Source organism: Daktulosphaira vitifoliae, unplaced genomic scaffold (assembly GCF_025091365.1).
Source record: "Daktulosphaira vitifoliae isolate Bord-2020 unplaced genomic scaffold, ASM2509136v1 Scaffold_1, whole genome shotgun sequence".
NCBI lineage: Eukaryota > Metazoa > Arthropoda > Insecta > Hemiptera > Phylloxeridae > Daktulosphaira > Daktulosphaira vitifoliae.
This window is the reverse complement of record NW_026099572.1, coordinates 87,143,367-87,164,735: the sequence shown is the minus strand read 5'-3', so window position 1 is coordinate 87,164,735 and position 21,369 is coordinate 87,143,367. Positions and strand designations below refer to the sequence as shown.

The window sequence follows — 21,369 nt, the reverse complement described above, 5'->3', positions numbered from 1 at the left end:
TATTGACTTAAAAACTTATTAGAGTGCTGTAACAGAGATTATGGTATTGGGGGAATTAGTTTAAAAAATATTTCTACACTCCTACAACAAAGTTACACATACTTGAGACCCTTCAAAGTAACTCAAAGAATACTATTAGGTGCTCACAATACCGAGCACCTATTAATTCTTACCAACAGATATTTAAACTTGAAATAATCCTAAACTCTTTTTAAAAAAATAATACATCTCATTTAAAGGATTAAAAAATTGTATTTCTTATACTTATAATTTGGTTTTAAAAATAACACAAAATAACTTCTCAGCTTTGCATCAAAGCTAAAATAATTATTTTTTTTATACAATTTTATGAGAATTATTTTCAATAAATACAAATAATAAACTTACCTTTTTAACTAATGTTAACAATGAAAATAAAAACACAAATAAAAATGTATGAATATTCATTTCAATAAACAAACATTTAAACATAAATATGTATCAATTGCAAAAAAAAATTGATAGTGCTTAAAAAGAATAATATGAAAAGTTTTAAAAGACTTAAATACATGCAAATGTTAATTATTAAAAATTGTACTTATAAAAAAATTAAATTATAGTCAAGTATCACATAATAAAAAAACATAAAATCCATGTATTTTTAATACATAGTTTTTAGACCTATTATTTAACTAATAATTAGTCTAAAAATATTTATCACACTCCTAGATCAAATCTGTAATAACTCAAAAAAAAATTTTCTCATTCAGAATATGAAAAAAATTGTACCAGGATCTTCACAATCTCTTTAAAATTTAATTTTTTTTCCTGTTATGAGAGTTTTGGTTCAGGTTTCAACTTCATGATAAATTTTCAAATGAAAAAATAAACAGCTTAGTTAGTGTACTTGTAATACATGGAGTTTGTTTATTTTTATACAGATTTTCTTGCATATTGTTTGATTCATAATAAATTGCTACCCTTTGAACAACATAGGTTAGTATAAAATTAATATCTTTTTCAAAACCATAAGTTTCTAATGCACTACATAGTTCAGTTATAAACCAACTTCCTTTACACTCATTTCGCCATGAATAATACCCTAAAATTAATGTAAATATATGTATAGGTAAATATAATTTATATTAAAAATATTTTGGACTAACCAGGAACTGAAGAATATGCAATAAAAAAGTCAGCGCTTAAATGTATTGGAAATGTACATCTTACTCCATCTACTTGTGTGCATAACTCAACTCCTTGGTCTATTAAAATTCCTTGACATGCTTGTATAAAAAATATTTTTGGTTTGCCTAATAAACTGGGACATCTATCTTCAGAAAATTTGTCCCAAAAAACATTTTTTGGGTCATAAATTCTATCTTTTGCATAAATATGCCCATTAGAACCATGACTTAGTATAACAATAACTATACAATCATAATCTGAAAAATCAAAACTGCTCCCTGAAAATAATTATTTTTATAAATAAATAAATAGTAAACAATAAAAATTAATAACATAAGGGGTTTATTTCTTTGCTGTTTTTGATTTACATAAATTATTATTAATATTGTCTTAAATTCTTTGTAATATAGTAAAAACAAAAAAATTGAGTTCAATTATTCATTTAAATATCATTACTTAAATAAATATATAGAATGTCCCACCAGCATTGACATCTTTAATAACTTTTGATCTAACAAATATTGCAAGCTAATTTTTTTTTTCAAAATATTCATTTTTAGCTCTTTTCTTACAATCAATTTTATTGCTCTATAACAACTTTAGGATAAGCACTTGTCGAGTTCCAAGCATTTTATTTAATATATAAAGTGAGGACACACAGGTATTTACAGCTTTTACTAGTACATAATTATAATGCATACTCTACCTATGCTACATACACATTCTATGTATTATAATACTTCAACTCAACAAGAACTTATCCAAAAGTGTAATCGAACCATCAAATTTTTTTGTAAAAAAAGAATTAAAAATGGGTATTTTGAGAATAAAAATAAAATTTCTTTTCTTATTAGAAACAAATAATATAAAAAAAAAGCTTTTAACATAATCTATAACGGTAAAATTATCTAAAAAAAGTAATGAAAAAATTTAATCAAGTTATAAAACATGTCAATATCTGGTAGAACACTTAGTATATCAAATAAATTTATACTAGGGATACTAATATAATATATAAGTGCTTCTAAATTTTATACATAATTGTTAACAATGATATTGTGAACTTTTAAACATGAAACAGTTTCAAAAATTGAGGAAGAAATTTTAGCCATTAAGTCAGTCATACAACTGACTAAATATATATATTTAATTAATATATAATAACATTTAATTTAATTTATAATTTAAGCATTTTTTTTTGTTTTCAATGAGAAGATTATTGTGAACAAATATTTTTAAATGTTAAATTTTCAAACTGCTGAAGCCAAAAAAAATTTTTTTATTTTGATCACAACTTAAAATTTGATTTATTTATTATATAGTTTACAAATTACATTTATCAGAAATTTTTTGAATTTGGTCCAATGTCTTATCATGATACACTTTAGTTTTGAAACCAAGATTAGCTAATGTTACTTGTAATTTTATGCAATCAACATCTGTACCATTCCTTTTCTTTTCATTTGTAAATTTTGCATGATTAAATATTAAAGCTCTGTTTAGTTGTTTATTTTTTTTATGATACCAATTATTTTGTGGATTCATAGATAGTTTATGAGAATTATCACCAAAATCACGAATATCACTAAGCAAAAATAATTAATCTTACAATATTATAATAAAAACTATAAATACATAGAAGCATAATCATAGTTACAATAAAAATTTTGGTGATACTAAATTATTTTTTCCCATCCTAAATCTTTTTTTTATAAAATAAATGTATAATTTTCTACATTTTTTAGACGAGGACTAATTTTTTGTTTGATGGAACATTTATTCCCCTAATAGTATGTATAAAAAATAATGATTAAATATAAAGTTGTATTTTGCCATATAATAAATTTATATCTCTAACATATTTTTTATTAAAAGTAAAAATAAAATGCTATTCTCCTACAAAGCCATCACATTAACTACTTAAATTACTAGAAGAAATCATTGATTATTCCCAAATTTGAAGTTGTGTTCTTAAAGATAATTCTATTTAAAAATTTCTACTTAGAGCAATCCATAATCACTTTTTAATTTATAATTTATAACAAAATAATCAATCAAGATGATATTCTTAATCTTTTCAATTAATTAATTTTATAATTTTATAACCATAAAAAATTATTAATTTATTGGATCTAGATTGAACAATGATAATGTAGTATATTATTCATTATGGAATTTCATTACAATAAGCTAGTAGAATTTAAGTCATTTTTATAGTTAGAAGTATGACCAGGGTGTACAAAAAGTTTTGTTACAAAATATTGTGAGAAAATTCTTACTTCATTAATTTATAACATAATACAACTTATTTTTTTTTTTAACTATAAATTCAATTACAACAGAATGTTCAATAAATATGTAAATAGAGAAATCATTTTCGTACTTATTGAACAATTTTGATACAATAAAATCTCATTACAATAATAATTCTGTTAAATAATGATACAAAATATACACACTTGTATTTAAAAGAAATGTTTTCAATTCCTTTAGTTTTATCTAATTTATTTTTACTACTAATAATGCCATCAGTAGAATCTTCCATTGAATATGTTTTCTTACTAAAGCATCAATAATTTTCAAAAAATATTAAATTAACATAATTATATATTATTTATCAGCATTTAGAAAACAATAACAATTTACAAAATATTAAAGAAAAATTACTAAAAACGTTGATATAAACTTTAACGTATGTTAATGATATTTCTAATAAATAAATGATATACCACAAAATATATAAAATCTTATCTAAACTATGATTATACTATCTTGTGTTTAACCCTGTTAATGTGAGAGATTATTAAGCAACTGGTAGATAGAAAGTTTTACCCTCTCTGAGGGTTATAATCAAATTTAACCACATAATAATGATAAACAAAAAAAAACAGGACCTCCTTGCTTTGCTTTTGCTGATTCTAACCCATAGATTAACCCATTACTCTAGGTTCTAACCCATTTAGTTTTATCATAAATGGACAACGATATTGTTTACACTAAAGTAATACTCATATCGTTGACATACCATAGAAATTTACTGAATGATTCTTTTCTCATTGAACACTCAGATAATTGAAAAATAAAAATAATGAGATTTTTCTCCTTTTAGTTACATATTTTTTTCAATTTATCAATAATAAAATACATTGGTGGCTTGTGGGTGCTGATGGTGGGGATAAAACTTCAAATATAACAACGCTAGTCATAGGTATAAAAAATTGTCAAATTAAATATAATAAAATAAAACACAATACACATATTATTATTTTAAAGGTCGCAATAAAAAATAATCATAGGTATAAAAAATTGTCAAATTAAATATTATAAAATAAAACACAATACACATATTATTATTTTAAAGGTCGCAAAAAAAAAATAATGAATATATTATTATAACAACCGATAACGACAAGCAATTAATTCTAAAAATAAATTTCCTAATATAGTAACATACTAATATTTTACCGTATGGACGACGCTGCCGATTATTCAAACACTGCTTGTATGTGCATACGTACCCGCATATACTGAGGGTAACAGCTCAAATGTTCGCACACGACAAATGTATTATTTATTTATTTATTTTATAATTTCACGGGCAGAAGCTCTTTTACAAATAATACAAGTACATAAATTAGGTAATCGTAACATAGACAAAGATATATACTAAAAATATGTAAATGAATTATTAAACGTAAAGATGGAAGTACAAAATTAAAACGATATTAATTATTAAATATAAAGAAAAGTACAAAAATTAAAATGAAAAATTAGGGTCAACATTGGCATTAGACATAAGACGCCTAAGTGGCTCATTTTTTGCATAATTAGTTAGGTAGTGGGAGACAACAAATGGAGCATTATTTCTTGTTGCTCGCTAAGGTACTCTGAAACATATGAGAGACAATAGGCTCAGCGAATCAATATTGCCATTCAATAAACCAATTAGGATATTAATTCCAGCATTGCGTCTACGCTCAGCTAATGAGGATAGGCCAAGCAAATTCGAGACAGGGGCATAATCGTGATTAGGACAGACTAAGTTGAGCGAGTAGCTGACAAAGCGTAGGAACTTTCGCTGAACTCGCTCAAGCTGTAGCGAGCCCAAGGCAGTATAAGGATCCCACACTACACTATCATATTCCAGAATAGGTCTGACTATAGAACAGAATAGTACTTTAAGTGAAAGTCCTTGCTTGAAATCTTTAGCCAAACGCATAATAAAACCTGACGCTTTAAATGCTTTACAGCAAACATTATCAATATTAAGCATAGGATCAAGATTATAACTAAACTTAAAGCCTAGATTTGTAATAGAGTTTAATTCACACGAGATATTTACTTCAGTAATACTATAGTGAAACTCAACAGGATGTTTTGTTCCATGATACGTAAAGACCTTGCATTTGGTTAAATTAAGTGACAATCCCATAGAATTGAATCATTCAGAAAATCTATTAAGATCATCCTGTAATTTCAAACAGTCATCAATTGAGCTTACACGCATAAATAGTTTGATGTCGTTGGCAAAACAAAGAAAACGACAATGGTGCAAAACTTTATGCACACAGTTTAAGAATTAGGAAAATATAATAGGGGACAAATGACCTCCCTGGGGGACACCAGAAGACGCTAAAAATACATTAGACTTAACGCCGAATACTTTTACCCATTGGTATCGGTCACAAATATAGGAACTAATCCAAGATAGAAGTGGATCACCAAAACCATATTGTCTAAGAACAGTAATAAGGATCGTATGATCCACATAGTCAAATGCTTTACTGAAATCATTGTATATAACATCTACTTGTAATTGATTTTGGAAAGCATTAAAAATATAGTTGGTGAATACAAGATTACAGGAGGAGGATGAGCGACCAGGACGAAAGCCATGCTGTATTATAAATATTTACTATTTAAAAATTTGCATTTTTAATAAAAATGAAGAATTAAGAATATACAATTTATTTTTTTCTTTTAATTAATTTTAATAGGGGGTGCGATCATCCCGTCATCCTAGCTACGATCCGCTGATGAAGTATTTCTTTTATTCATCCTTCATGTTATATAGAGGTAGAAACTTTATTTTAGCTTCGATGCGAAGCTGAGAAAGTATTAGTTTTACTATGATGTATTTTTTTTTTGTGTCTGTTACCACTTTTTCTCAGCTCTCACCGAACCGATTTCTTTCAACAATACGTCGAAAGATCACAAATCGTATCTAGTCGAAGATATTACCCTCAAAAATTAATAACTTATTAACTTTTTCACAAAAAATTAACTTTTTCAACTTACTTTTTGAAAGCGTTTCAGAAAGTCTGATACTTTTATATATATTTTAAATTAAAGCTAATGTAATAAACTTCATTATGGAAAAATAAAATTTCGGACTTTATTTTATCTTCATGGTAAAAATGGCTACCAAACGCTATTTTTGTGTGAAAATTCTCGATTTTATTTTTTACATTTTTATAATACTATAACTTATTGTATGGATCAACACAATTTTTTTATGAGAAATAATAGTTATATCCCTTTTTCATTCGATATACTTTATCTTAATCAGGATATAAATAAGAATATAGTAGATTATGTAATTTTTGGAATCATTTTAAACACCAAAAGTTAATTAGAAATGATTACTATGATTTTTATTGAAATGAAAAAAAAAATAGAACCTATTATTTGTTTAAAGTAAAGAATAGTGATTAAAATAAAATTTTATATAGTCAATAACCAGCTTTGTGACATTACTTTTTAAAATATTAGCATTAAAAGATTTTGGTTAACCAAGTTTAAGTTAAGTTTATTAATATTAAAAATGATATTTCTACGTCTGATGTAATATTTTGATTAAATTATGTAAATATTGCCCAATTAATGTTCTATGCCTTACAAAGTCTAAAACGATCATTAACTCAATAAATACAAAAAAATTCTGCCCCGGGTGAGGATCGAACTCACGACCTTAAGATTATGAGACTTACGCGCTGCCTACTGCGCTACCGAGGCCTTGAAATCAGAGAAAAAAAAAGACCACTTGAATACATTACAGTAATTTAAATAAATTGATATATCTCAGTAACACTTTTAAAAATGTTATGACAAAATTTAAGAAAAGGTGATACTTTTGATTTTTAGTGATTTTTTGTTTTTATTTCAGGCAATTGTTTAAAATATAAAATATAAAATGGAGAATATCAATACAAAAATAGCATATTTTTGAATCTCCCTCTATATACTATTTTACTTATAGTTAGCTATTTTCTTATAATAAGATATACATAGAAGGTTAAACTTATTTAAAATTTTTTGCTTTTTCTAAGTTGAGAAAAATAACTTTGAAATTTTAACTAGCTTAAATTACCAGTTTTATCTACTGAACAAATGCTACATACGGTTGCTGAGGTGGGAACACTTGCGTGCCTCATGCCTGTATTTCACGCATGGGGTACGAACTTCAAACCCCAAATGGGATTGGATTTTTTTCTTAATTCTTTTTGAGTTAGAAAAAGCTTTTCAACTTATTTGATTTTTATCACATTTTGATTCAATAACTTCAATGAATATCAAAGACCCTAACACTGTAGTCTCCTCTCACGAGAAAAAATTTCTTATTAATATTAAAATTATTTTACAATGTGATTTTTTTTTTTTGGCTGTCATTTTTTTCTCAGATGTTACTTAAGCAATTTTTTTTAATGATACGTCAAATTATCACAACTAATATCTAGTTAAAGATATTATTCTCAAAAATTGAAAAAAAAATCACTTTTATCAAATAAAAAGTTGCTTAACCAGCTTTCTCATCTTAATATCTCTCCTATTAATTGTTACACTATTCTTAACTCAACTTCTCTCGATGTAAAATCTTTAGTTATTTCTTTCATTCATTCAGCTGGTTTTTTTATTTAACGATGTTTACTGTAATTTTATTGTAATTTTGTTGATGTAATATCAATTCTACTATTTTTATTATTATTATTATTATTTTTTTCTTTTCTCATTTTATTTAATTGTTAATCTATAATAATATTTTGTATTGAAAGCTAATAAAAAAAAAAAATAAAAAAAAACCAGCTTTCTTCATACAGACAATTAAAATCATTAATTTATAATATTTCTAAAGTATTTATTGTCGAAGTAGATTTGATATTCTAAAAGATTTGAACTAGAAATTATTAATATGATTTTTATTCATGCAATGAATTACGATAAAAATGCAAAAAAATATTAAGCTTTTCTGATAAATTTACTGTAAATAGTAATTATAAAATTTCCTGACTGCATATTAATTGTAACAATATCATTTTTTTAATTCTCATAGAATTTTCTATTTAATAATATCAATTTCAAGTTTGCAAGTTGCGCTTAAAGTACTTCACTTTTGCAGTAACAGTTACTGATCCAAAGTCGGAGTTACACTGATGGATTAGCTTGTTTCTACTTGTTTTTATCATTTTTATTGTTGTTTTTCTTCTACTTCATTTTATTTTATTTTTTGTTATTATATCATCATATTATATAATAGAACAAGGAAAAAAACGCTTTTCTGGGAAAATTACTTAGCGTGCTCAGATTTAAAAAATTTTTTTTTTCAACGAAAGTACTCGGTCACCAGACTCCGAGAAAATTATTGACGATTGTCGGAAAATTTTTGCCGCTCGCCCGCGAGCGTTTTAAAATTTCGACCGTTTTCGAGAAAAACGCTCGCTGACGCCAGCGTTTTACGACTTAAGGTTTGAAATTTTCATCAGACCCGCCTAATGACATTCCTGAGATATGATAAAAAAATCAATTCAATCCGTTCATTTTTCACCGTTTTACGAGCTTTTTTTTTCATGCGCTCGAGACGCCAGGGCGCGCCCCTCGGTATTCTTGCGACACTACGACAATCTCGATATTAACTATGACTCCTAAAAATAAATCAAATATAACTTTGTATATTTTTATAAAAGAATGATTATTTACAAAAGAATGGAGGTAACTATTCTTAATAAATCAAACTGTAGTAGATAAAAAAAGAGTTAGATATTTTGCGAAACGAAAAATAGTAACTTTTTACATGAAAATAAAATGTTTTGTTTTCGATACCGATTACATAAAAAACACAAGTTGTTAGGATAAATTTTTTTTAACTCATGTAAGATTAGATTTAATTTAACATAAGTCTAAACTGGTGAATTTTCTAAACACCTTTAAAAGTTAAATTTAAAGGGTTAGCTTTTTGAGAAAAAGTTGAATTTTTAATCTTTAACAAGAGTTAAATTTTAAAAAAAACCAGCACAGTGGGGTCGCGGCACAGTGGGGACGTGGCATAGTTGGGTCCAGTATAGATTTAATCTGACAGTGATTAAAATCACTACCATTAGAAACGCTTCGATGCAAATCTGTAGATAGTGTTAATTCTAAGAAATTGGTGGATAATTATAAAAGTAAAATATTATTAATTATATATTACATAATTAATTCAATTCAAATTATTATTTTTAATATGATAAAGTAATAATTTCTAACCTAGTTTTTTCGTCCTTTAAAGTGAAAGTTTATAATAAAAAAAGTTCAATTTGTTACCATAACTTTAAGCGCAACTTGCTAGTTAGAAATTGACATCATTAAATATAAAAAATGAAATTGTTAAGATTAATATGCAGTCAGCAAATATTATATATAACTATTTACAGTAAATTTATCAGAAAAGCTCTATTTTTTTTTTTTGCATTTTAATCGTAATAGATCACTTAAATATAAATCATAGTAATCATTTATAATTAACTTTTGGTATTTAAAAAAATTCTACAATTGAAATATACAGAACTGAATTAATTTTAATGATTTACTTTAACTAAAAAAACAATAAAAAAAAACCCAGCACAGGGGGGTCGCGGCACAGTGGTGACGTGACATATTTGGATCAAGTATAATGATATCTGACAGTGATTAAAATCACTATCATAAAAAACGCTTCGATGCAAATCTTTAGATAGTGTTTAATTTTAAAAAATTGGTGGATTATTCCAAAAGCTTCATAAACTGCTAGTTCCTTATTAATATCCTGATTAAGATAAAGTATGTCGAATGAAAAATGGATTATTAAAAAATAGTATTTCCCATAAAAAAATTATATTGATCAATACACTTTTCAATAAGTTATAGCATTATAAAGTTAAAAATGTAAAAAATAAAATCGAGAATTTTCACACAAAAATAGCATTCGGTACCATTTTCACCGTGAAGACAAACTAAAGTCCGAAACTTTTTTATTANCCATTTTCACCGCGAAGACAAACTAAAGTCCGAAACTTTTTTATTATTTAATAATTTATTTTTTATTTTAAGTTGAAAAAGTCAATTTTTTGTGAAAAAGTTGTCATTTTGAATCCCTTCCTGTAGGCAGGTAAAAAGTCAGATTTATAAAAAAAATATACCAAATGATAGGTAAAGACATCATGCATCTACAAAAAAAAGAATTATATTGATCCATACATCTTTCGAGAAGTTATAGCATTATAAAGTTAAAAATATAAAAAAGAATTTTTTTACAAAAATCGTATTTTTTTTATTAAGTTTAATGTCTGTTTTCACCATGAAGATAAAATAAAGTCCGAAATTTTTTTTTACCATTATAAAGTATATTACATTAGCTTTAATTTAAGATATATATAAAAATGTCAGACCTTCCGGAACACTTTCAAAAGTTAAGTTGAAAAAGTTCTACTTTCTACAAACATTTTTATGTTTTGAATCCCCCATGTATTAAGGGAAATAATCCGATTTAAAAAAAAAGTATGTCGAATAAAAGATCTATATGAATACTACTTCTCATAAAAAAATTGTAATGATCCATACATTTTTCAAAAAGTTATAGCATAATAAAGTTAAAAATGTAAAATACAAAATCGAAAATTTTCACACAAAAATAGCATTCGGTAGCCATTTTCACCATGAAGATAAAATAAAGTCCGAAATTTTTTTTTTGCATAATAAAGAATATTACATTAGCTTTAATTTAAGATATATATAAAAGTGTCAGACCTTCCGGAACACTTTCAAAAGTTAAGTTGAAAAAATTAATTTTTTGTAAAAAAGTTGTCATTTTAAATCCCCCCCTGTGGGCAGGTAAAAAGTCAAATTTATAAAAAAAATATACCAAATGATAGGTAATGACATCATGCATCTACAAAAAAAAGAATTATATTGATCCATAAATATTTCGAGAAGTTATAGCATTATAATAAGGTTAAGGGTTAAATTTATAAAAAAAATATACCAAATGAAAGGTAATGATATTATGCATCTATATAAAAAGGAATTATATTNAAAACTTAGCGATTTCTAAATTTGTAATTTTTTTGGAGGTTTCTCCCATTTTGGGGGAACGAGGGAAAGTTTTTCAATTTTTAAGGGTAATGTCTTCGACTAGATACGATTTGTGATCTTTTGACGTATCGTTGAAAGAAATCCGTTCGGTGNAATATGTTTATTTTTAAAAAAGTTAAGGCAGTTTTTAGTAAAAAAAATTGAAAAAATTTCGAAAATTAACCATTTTTAAATTTGTAATTTTTTCGGAGGTTTCCCCCATTTACGGGGGACGAGGGAATTTTTTTCTATTTTTGAGGGTAATGTCTTCGACTAGATACGATTTGTGATCTTTTGACGTATCATTGAAAGAAATCGGTTCGGTGAGAGCTGAGAAAAAGTGGTAACAGACACAAAAAAAAAAAAAAAAACACATCTTAGTAAAACCAATACCTTCTCAGCTTCGCATCGAAGCTAAAAATTTAAAAAAAATTAAAAAGATCTACTCAATTGAGCGTATTATATAATTTGATTATAATTGTAAAAATCAATTGTTAAATTTCTTTTTTTTTAGATTTGTGTTTTATATAGCAACATGTTACTAAAAAATTTGGAATATTATAGACTGTTAGTAACTCATACAAATAGATTTAAAAAATTAATAAATTACAAAGTAAAATTATTTACCTTTGCAGTTGAATACTTTTATCATATCAAATGTAATTCGACAATAAATACATTAAAAAGATTAGAAATGAATCATTTTGATTTTTTATATGGATAAAGCTGTTTAAGGTACTTTTTATTTGATAAAGGGATTTTTTTTCAATTTTTGAGGGTAATATCTTCAACTAAATACGAATTGTAATAATTTGACATAACGTTGAAAAAAGTAGGTTAATTAAGAGTTGGAAAAATAAATCGCACAAAAAGAAACACATAGCAAAATAATATTAACATGAATAAGAAATTTCTTATCATGATAGGAGACTACAGTGATGGATTCCTTGATATTTATTGAAGTTAATGAATTTAAATGAGATAAAAATAAAATGATTCAAAAATTTTTCTAACTTAAAAAAAATGCAAAATATTAATTGCCACAAACCCAACCTAGAAAGACACAAGTGTTACCGATTCGGCAACTGTTCGTCGCTATCGTCGATAAATAAAATTGGCAATTTAAGCTATTTTAAATTTTAAAAAAAGCAAAAAAATTTAAATAAGTTTAACTTCTAATGTCTTATGAAATTTATTCTAAATAATAATATAAGTTTTAATTTAAGATTATATAAAAGTGTCAATATTTCCGGAATTTTTTAAAAAATTGAAAAAACTTAACTTGTGTGCAAAATTTTTTTTTTTTTAATTCCCCCTGTGGGCAGGTTTAGAGTCAGATTTTCAAAAAAATTATATCAAATGAAAGAAAAAATAAGGTTTCAATATAAAAAAATAATTTTAATTTGTTCATTTTTCAAAAAGTTATGGCAGTTTAAAGTATTAAAATATTTCATGTTAAACAGCTATTTTTACATAAAATTTAAAAGTTTCGTTAAATTCGACGGCCATTTTCCTATAGAAGAAAAGGTGTCGTGACAAATTTTTTTTTTTAAACTTACAATATTTATTGTAAATTTTAATTTGACCTATATTTAAAGGACGCAGTATTTTCGGAACATTTTCAAAAGTTAAGTTGAAAAAGATCTACTTTTTATACGTATTTTTCAAGTTTTGAAAGCCTCCAGTATAAAGTAAAATTGTCCAATATAAATAAAAAGTATGTTAAATGAAAGAGGTATATATAATGTATTTAAAACAAAATTTGTATTGATACATACATTATTCTAAAAGTTATAGCAATTTAAAGTTGAAAATTTAAAATCGAAAATTTTAATACAAAAATAGCATTTTTTAACTACGGCAGCCGTTTGCACGTAGAAGATAAGGTTCGGGACAAATATTTTTTTTCGTTTTATAGTAAATGTCATAAGCTTTAATTTGATATGCTTCTATGGAATACAGTATTTCCGGAACATTTAAAAAATTAAGTTGAAAAAGCTAGTTTTTGTAAAAAAGTTGCCATTTTAAATCCCCATCTGTAAGCAGGTTAAGTGTTACATTTTCAAAAAAATGTTATCAACCGATTTGAAAAATTTGTTATTTTTGGGGGGATTTCCCCTATTTACGGGGAACGAGGGAATTTTTTCCAATTTTTAAGGGTAATATCTTCAACTAGACACGATTTGTGATCTTTTGACATATTGTTAATCAAAATCGGTCCAGTAAGAGCTGAGAAAAAGTTGTGACAGACAAAAAAATAAACACATCATCATAAAGTTAATATTTTCTCATAGCTTCGCATCGAAGATACAATGTAGTTGCTAAAATTATATAACCTGTTTAATCATGTCTGTTCAACAAAATTTTTCATAATAGCTATCGAAAATTTACAAGTCAAAATATACGAATCCTACCAATTTATTAATAACACAACTGATTGCATTGGAAGAAGTCTGTTATCAGTTGTTATTTTATTAAAAATATACATGAATATGCTAATTATTTGTGTATACTGTAATAAAAAAAAATTAAACTTACTTTTGTAAACTACATTAAACACAACGCAACCATTACATTTTATTTAATACATGTCTTCTAATGAAGGTCTAAACATTTTTTTTAATTATCCAAGAATTTCATCAATTAATAAATAACCTAATGTTATGAAGAATTTATATATAAGGATCTAATTAATTTTAAATTACTGAAAGATATTTATTAGAAGTGAAGAATAAAAAAATAGTCATCATAGTATAACAAATATTTTCTCAGCTTCACATAAGCTAAAGAAATTATTTTTATCCGAACCTTAAGATAAGACACATATAGTGTTCAGTAAGTAAGGAAACAAATTTCTATTATTCTCATTAGTGTAACAATTGACATGTTTTCTAACTTATTAAACACTCTGAATATGTCTTATATAATGGTGTATTAAATATATATAAATAAAATTTTCAACGTTAGACATATTTTCAACATATTTATACATCTATGTCTTAATTATTACTAATTTCGACGACTTAGAGCAAGCCTCGGTAGCGCAGTAGGCAGCGCGTAAGTCTCATAATCTTAAGGTCGTGAGTTCGATCCTCACCCGGGGCAATAGTTTTTTTCTTTATATTAAAAATTATTTAGCACCTTTCCATTCTTAATTTGTCTAATATTATAAAATAAAATAAAATGTATTATAACTAATAAAATATATAATATTTTCCTCTAAAATATTATAAAATCAAAACCTCTTTTATTTCTCGACCTCAATAAAGAATACACTAACACTATTACACATTTAATTCTGACTTTTGGCGACTATAAAGTAGCCACGATTTAATGCCTTTCTTAGCGTCTTCGAGGCATCACAAAATTATTAAAAAAGGAATATTAATAATAATAACTCTTTTGCGTTTATTCGAATACAGACTGATGACTAAATGTGTCTATTAAAAAAATATGACACATTCAAGACGTCCAGTCCCCGTTTATGCCGTTTGTGGCACATTATATAAGGTCTGAAGACTTTGTTATTCCTCTCACTCACTTATCTCTTTTTCTCACTCAATCTCTTTTATCAAGTAACTGTCTGAGACTATTCCATACATACTCTAGTGTATTCTTTATAATGTGTCTTTATTGTGTTAACTTTTCTTATTTAGTTTAAAACGTACATTTGTTAAAATAATTAGCACTTTTCATAGTAATAAATACGTTTTTATTAAACAATTCTCTTTCATTAACATACCTACTATAAACACTTTTAACAACTACAAGTTAACAATCAAGATTCTATCATCATCAGTAAATATTACTAACTTATTAGATAAGAGTAGTTTTAATATACTAACTATATATATTAAGTAATAACCCTAACCTTAACTTAAATAATATAAATCCCTTTAAACGGCTTTCTTTTGGTTATTACAAGTATTTACTTTCAAATTAATATAATTAATACATTCATAATAAACTTAAGAATGTAAATTATTATTTTTGCTAGATTATACATATGGTTTGATAAACATTGTTATCAAGACTCAAAGAAAAGCTCAGATTAAATGGTAGACATGGCTCCTGAGTGTCATATTAAAACAGAAAACAATTGGAAATATTTATCATTCGTAATTGTTGTACTGTTAGCGTCTTATTTAAGGTTTGGTTTCTGTGCCTTAGAAACTAAATATTATTGATTTTTTATGCATTAAATTTGACGATTGTTGATGAAGAGTATAATTATTCAACTAATGAAAGGCCTATGTTAAAATTAATGTATGTATTTCTCTTTTTTATTTTTCTTGGAAAATATTGAAAATTATCGTAAAGGATAAAATTACTTAATTCGTAGACGCTCAATGAATGTGGTTTTGAATTGAGAGTAAAAGTGAAAAATTGAATAATAAGTAAATATATATAAACTACTTATAAATGAGAGTAACGTAATACTTGTGCATCTTAATGTACGCACTCTTAGTTTCAATTCAAGGATCTACTTTTATTACTTCATTTCTATTTCACTGTATTGCGCCAACAGTCCAACAAGATTGTTGACCCAGTTAATGAAATCATAATAATTCAAAATTTATATTATTATCTATTCCATTCTACCATACAACTAGTCACCGGCACAATATTTGCTGGATCAATTTTCCAACATGAATCAACGAATGAAAACCATCAATTTAGGTAATTGTTTTCATACTAATATATTAACAATTGAAGTATCTAAGATAAAAAGTCGTTTAAATTGTTGTTTTTTTACCACAGTGATCATCGTGTTCTTACAAATTATAAGTACAGCATTTTCTGTGGAGCGTGAGTTTAACCAAACCGATGTCACTCGGGTTGTTCAGTTTAGTAATAGTTTAATTCCTCCTTTATTTTCTGTAAGCTTTTACGTAAAAAAAGAAATATATTTGAATTTTATTGGAAAGATTTTTTTTAGTATTATTCTAAAGGACGAGAAAATCTTGTTCTCGCTCCTTTCGGAGTAGCTACTAATGTAGCTATGATGCTTGAGTGTCTTCAGGGTCGAGCAGCAGACGAAATCATTACATTGTTTCGATTACAAGCCAAAGGTTCGAGACAACAGCTTCGAAGAGGGTTTAAAGCTATTCTAGACAAATTTGAGGTAAGATTGTACGTCTATCCTATTAATAAGAGAGTTTTAATATCAAAAAAGTTTGAATATGATAAGTCATTTATCCAGGACCACATATAATAACTGTGTTGCCCGTATTACTGAATTCTGCCGCCCCCAAAGAACTTTTTATGTAGCTTATCAAAAACATTATTCTTTATTTTTTTATATATACTCGCACCTAGTATTATTAAGAATATCCTTAATATTTAACTGCTTTTGCATTGTTATTTTATTTCTAATGAAAATGTAATCACAGAATGAATTGGAAGGTGATTTTGCTGGTTCCTACAATAAGGCCTCTTTGACGAGTTCACGTATTATGCCATCATCATTTGTCAATAAACTTTCCAAATATTACCAAGCTAACGTTACTACTGTGCGGGGTAAAAACTCTGATAATATTACAAGTAAGTAAATATCATAATTTATCGTCGAAAATATTATACTTATTTAGTCATTATGAAAAATGAACAACTAAAAGCTATTTTTAAAAATATATTTAGAAATGAAAATATATACTTATCATTGAGTCAAAAAAAAAAATCATACAATCGATACATAATATGTTTAAAAGTAATCTTTGTTTTAAATACCGTGTTGATGTTATATTATTTTTAAACAAAAATGTTTAAAAACTTCAAAAACCTGAATTATTGCATAATTTAGAAACGTTTTGGTATCGATCAATTATGTATTCGATAATTTGCCGTTCGGAACTACATTTTGTCACTCCTACTCATAATGTTGTTAAAATTAAAACTTTGAGTTTGATTGGGTAAGTGAAATGATGCCGCTTAGAATGTTCACTCCATTAGCCTTTACATAAGTACATCTTTTGGTGAGGCTGTAATTTCAAAAGTTTTTAAGGTATAATATAAGTAATATTACCAATTCTTTCAATTTTAGCTGATATTTTAGAATTACGTAGCGATACGGGACTTATTAGTCATTGGAAAAATTACCAAAATTTTGCTACCAACACATATTTATCATATTTACCATCTGCTCCTTTTACGCTTGCCAATGGTTCAATTGTTTATGTTCCTATGATACCTCAAGGTGGACAGTATAAAATTGGATACGTTGAACGACTCAAATGCCTAGCCGTTGAACTTATGTTTGAAGTAATATATGATTTACTTTTTTACTTATTTATGTAGGCGTAATTAATAATAATTAAAGTGGCTAAATTAACTCTCTCCCGCCCTAAAAATATTTTTTATGAATATAATTACAAATTTTTCTAAATGTTTGGAGAGGGCTAATTCTTTAATTGAGAAGTTAAGGCCCCTCTATAGTCCGTATTTGTAATTTTTCTTATTTATAAAACTTTTTTGAAAGAATATAATCTTATGCATTTTATTAGAGATCATGACCGTTTTTACGAAATTTATTTATTATGATATTTCTTGTATGTACTCTTCAATGTTATAAAATACATTTTTAATGATATTTCAAAGAAAATGCATTATTATTACTTTAAATTTAATCTAATGAATAATTTCTGATAAATAACTTTCTTTTTATTTTAAAAATTTAAACTATTTTTATAAAATCAAACTAAATATTTATAAGTTAAAAGTATAAGTATAAGTTTTAAAGTTGTAATAATTACATATAGATAATTAATATTCTTTATTTTAAAACAAATAGAATCTAATTTAAATTATATTGGATTAAATAAGATTATATTAGATACATGAAAATTATCATGTAAGTACTTATTTTGGCTAAGTTTTATGAATGAGATAACTCTTTTATGTTATAACACTGAGATTTATTTTTTAACTTATTATCTTAAAATAAATTTTAGTCGTTGAAATTTTTAGTCTTGGTGTAATTAATGTTCTGCATTAACCATACATAATAATCTTGTTTTTATTTTTAGACACCTACTGTGAGCATGTTAATTATGATGCCTGACAATGTTGATGGTTCTGAATTATTAATTGATCGATTGGCCAGAGATAATTTCCTTGATATCTTAAATTCGTTAGGTCAACAAGAAACTCAGATATTAGTACCCCAACTTGCAGTATTTACCAATGCTCTTGACTTAGAACCATTCTTCACTAAATTCGGGGTCAAAACAGTTTTCAACAAGACAATTGAAACAGTTAATAGTACAAATATAAATAGCTTTAATAACAACACTATGAATGGAAGTAAGAGCAACGGAAGCAAGTTACCCAAATCCACTTTAATTTCGCTGAAGCAAAATGCTTACTTCTCAATGTCATTTATCACAATAAACTCAGTTGGTTCTGTAGGTACAAAATTAGGTTGGTATAGTTTGATGTTATATATACTAAATCAGTGGCGCAACTAGGGGGAGTTGGAGGGTTGTGTCCTCCAGAAAATAAAAGTGATTATTGAATTATAGCAACATATAACCACTTTTTTGACCTTCAATTTATTTTGGACACTTTTTCTCCAAAAAAATTTCTTGTTGCGTCACTATTAATCGTTTAATTTATATCCATAATATAAATAATTATAATAATATGATAAAAAAACTTTTACAATGATATTCTAGGAATACATCCAAATACAAACAGAAAGAAACGGGAAATACTTTCCAAAATTATATTTGATAAGCCATTTGTATTTTTAATACTAAATAAGGATACTGGATTGATTCTATTAGCTGGTAAAATTACTAATCCTACGCAAGTGCCATCAAATTCCTAAACATATGATCATAATTTAGTCAAGTCATTTCTGAAAATGATAGGAAAAGTATTAATGTAAATCATATAATTTACTGAATTATCATAGTAATATGAATAAATCAATTAAAATGTCGATCTTTATATTTTTTAAGTTATCCACGATGTAACCAAATTATAAAATGATAATAGTTTTTAAGGAATAACCTGTTTTTCAGTTTGAACTTTTCCAAAAATAAATACACTATCACATGAAAAACAAATTACTGATGTAAAAATTAGTAAATTTAGATTGTAAATTATGTATTTTTATTTATTTTTAATAAACCAATTTATAGATAAAAAACATATATATATTTTTTTTATGTAAGAATAGGGTGATAGATCCCAAGAAAAAAATACAATTTCTTTTACATTAAATGGAAGCAATGAGCATTTTTTTACGTATATCCCCTTAGGACACTATCCCATTACACCACTACAAAAATTTCTTTTTCAAATATACTAATAGGATCATGGAAAAAATGAATTTTGAACAAAATTTAATAATCTTTGTACTTATAAACTTATAATAATTTTTCGACTAAAAAAACCATAACCGTGTTTGTCAATTACAGCTCCTCTCCGAAAAAGGCCAAGATGCTGAATTGATTAACTTTGTTCTGTATTTCAATATACTTCAAAGAAAGATTGAGGACATTTTTTTCACAATTTTATTTTTAATAGCTCCATAAATTTTCGTGCTCAAAATCATTTTAAAAGTAAGATTTTTGGTTGTCACAGGAATTTTGGAGAAGCTCATGCCGCTCGACCACTTTACATAAATACGTATCAAATATAATTTTATTAAAGAGTGAATTCTCTGAAATTATAAGTATATTATGCTCCTTTAATAAAAATCAAGCTTTGTATTTTAAATATTAGAATGATTTAAAATCCTAGTGAATTTTATTACTGTAAGGTTTATTTTATTTTTTATGCCAAAATTCTTGTAATATCAGCAACATATATATTTCAATATTAAATATACCAAACATTTCTTACATAAATGGAATTTCTGATTGCTTGGACTTAATCAATGGTCTTGTTTAACTAATATATTTGTAACTGTAAAATTATAATATTAATAAACTTAAAACTATTATGTTTTACCAATATTTCGCAAGGCCTCGGTAGCGCAGTAGGCAGCGCGTAAGTCTCATAATCTTAAGGTCGTGAGTTCGATCCTCACCCGGGGCATTTAGTTTTTGTAATTTTTACAAATTTTTTGCTATAGCAAAATATAATGCAATTAAAAATTTATTTATTTCATGTATTTATGTTTTGTATAATACATCATCTTTTTACTCGTAAAAAAATGTAGCTATTATTTCATTAAAACCCTTTATTACTTTTTTTTTCTATGCTATTAATGTTTTAGTTTTACAAAATACACTATAGTAAACTGGGGTAATAGTCTATACAGGGTATGAATCTAATAAATAAATAATTTTATTTTATAGTTATGAGCTTAACATTTATTATTTAATGGCTGATAAATATAAAACCTTGGAACATTTTTATATGTATTTTTAATCATTAAAAAATCTTCAAGATAAAATTTAATATATTATGAAGACTACTAAAATACTTTTGTCATAACATGTTATATTTTGTTTTTTATGAATACTATTATAAGTTTGTAAAACACTTTAAATATTTTTTTATTGGATATTTAAGTATTACTTGTGTTATAAATATTGAGTAATGACATATGTTTTATTTTCGCCCACAATTTTTGGCGTGTAATTAAAAAAAAAATTTGTGATTTAAGCCTAAAGTTATTTAAAATAATACGTTTTATACTTTTGTTGAAATAATTGAAATGTATACATTATTTTATTCAATTTGAATAATAATTATTAGATTAGTTATTAATTTAATAATAAAGAAGTTTCACTTCAATTATTACTACAATTTTTTTAGCTTCGATGCGAAGCGGAGAAGGTATTAATTTTACTATGATGTGTTTTTTTTTTTTTTTTTTTTTTTTTT

General features: G+C 25.5%; 3 protein-coding genes and 3 non-coding genes across 7 annotated transcripts; 3 read left to right on the top strand and 3 right to left on the bottom strand.

The window, feature by feature from the left end:
• Positions 1–426: 426 nt before the first annotated feature.
• Positions 427–4,056, bottom strand: LOC126909793 (caspase-1-like). The gene is made up of 4 exons (XM_050692220.1): positions 3,627–4,056; positions 2,502–2,752; positions 1,146–1,445; positions 427–1,081 (listed from the first exon to the last, which is right to left on the bottom strand). The coding sequence occupies exons 1-4, from the start codon at positions 3,710–3,712 to the stop codon at positions 840–842; spliced, it is 879 nt and encodes a 292-aa protein (XP_050548177.1). The 5' UTR covers positions 3,713–4,056; the 3' UTR covers positions 427–839.
• Positions 4,057–5,044: 988 nt separating this feature from the next.
• On the bottom strand, positions 5,045–5,599 carry LOC126896507 (uncharacterized). Its single transcript, XM_050669361.1, has one exon. It carries the CDS (start codon positions 5,597–5,599, stop codon positions 5,045–5,047), a length of 555 nt encoding a protein of 184 aa, XP_050525318.1.
• Positions 5,600–7,109: 1,510 nt separating this feature from the next.
• Positions 7,110–7,182, bottom strand: Trnam-cau (transfer RNA methionine (anticodon CAU)). Its single transcript has one exon. It is a non-coding gene; the product is annotated as a tRNA-Met (tRNA).
• A 7,379-nt stretch (positions 7,183–14,561) lies between these two features.
• Trnam-cau (transfer RNA methionine (anticodon CAU)) lies at positions 14,562–14,634 on the top strand. The gene has a single exon. It is a non-coding gene; the product is annotated as a tRNA-Met (tRNA).
• A 449-nt stretch (positions 14,635–15,083) lies between these two features.
• On the top strand, positions 15,084–20,908 carry LOC126894147 (leukocyte elastase inhibitor-like). 2 transcript variants are annotated; one of them, XR_007701328.1, is made up of 10 exons: positions 15,084–15,327; positions 15,527–15,795; positions 15,872–16,209; positions 16,291–16,409; positions 16,469–16,654; positions 16,923–17,073; positions 17,573–17,790; positions 18,555–18,948; positions 19,203–19,448; positions 19,561–20,908. XR_007701328.1 is itself a non-coding variant. In XM_050664927.1 (9 exons), exons 3-9 carry the CDS (start codon positions 16,179–16,181, stop codon positions 19,355–19,357), a joined length of 1,254 nt encoding a protein of 417 aa, XP_050520884.1. In that variant the 5' UTR covers positions 15,084–15,327; positions 15,527–15,795; positions 15,872–16,178; the 3' UTR covers positions 19,358–19,550. The 2 variants fall into 2 exon arrangements, 1 of the variants encoding a protein (XP_050520884.1); XM_050664927.1 differs by lacking the exon at positions 19,561–20,908 and having other exon boundaries at positions 19,203–19,550.
• Positions 20,502–20,574, top strand: Trnam-cau (transfer RNA methionine (anticodon CAU)). Its single transcript has one exon. It is a non-coding gene; the product is annotated as a tRNA-Met (tRNA).
• Positions 20,909–21,369: the final 461 nt, after the last annotated feature.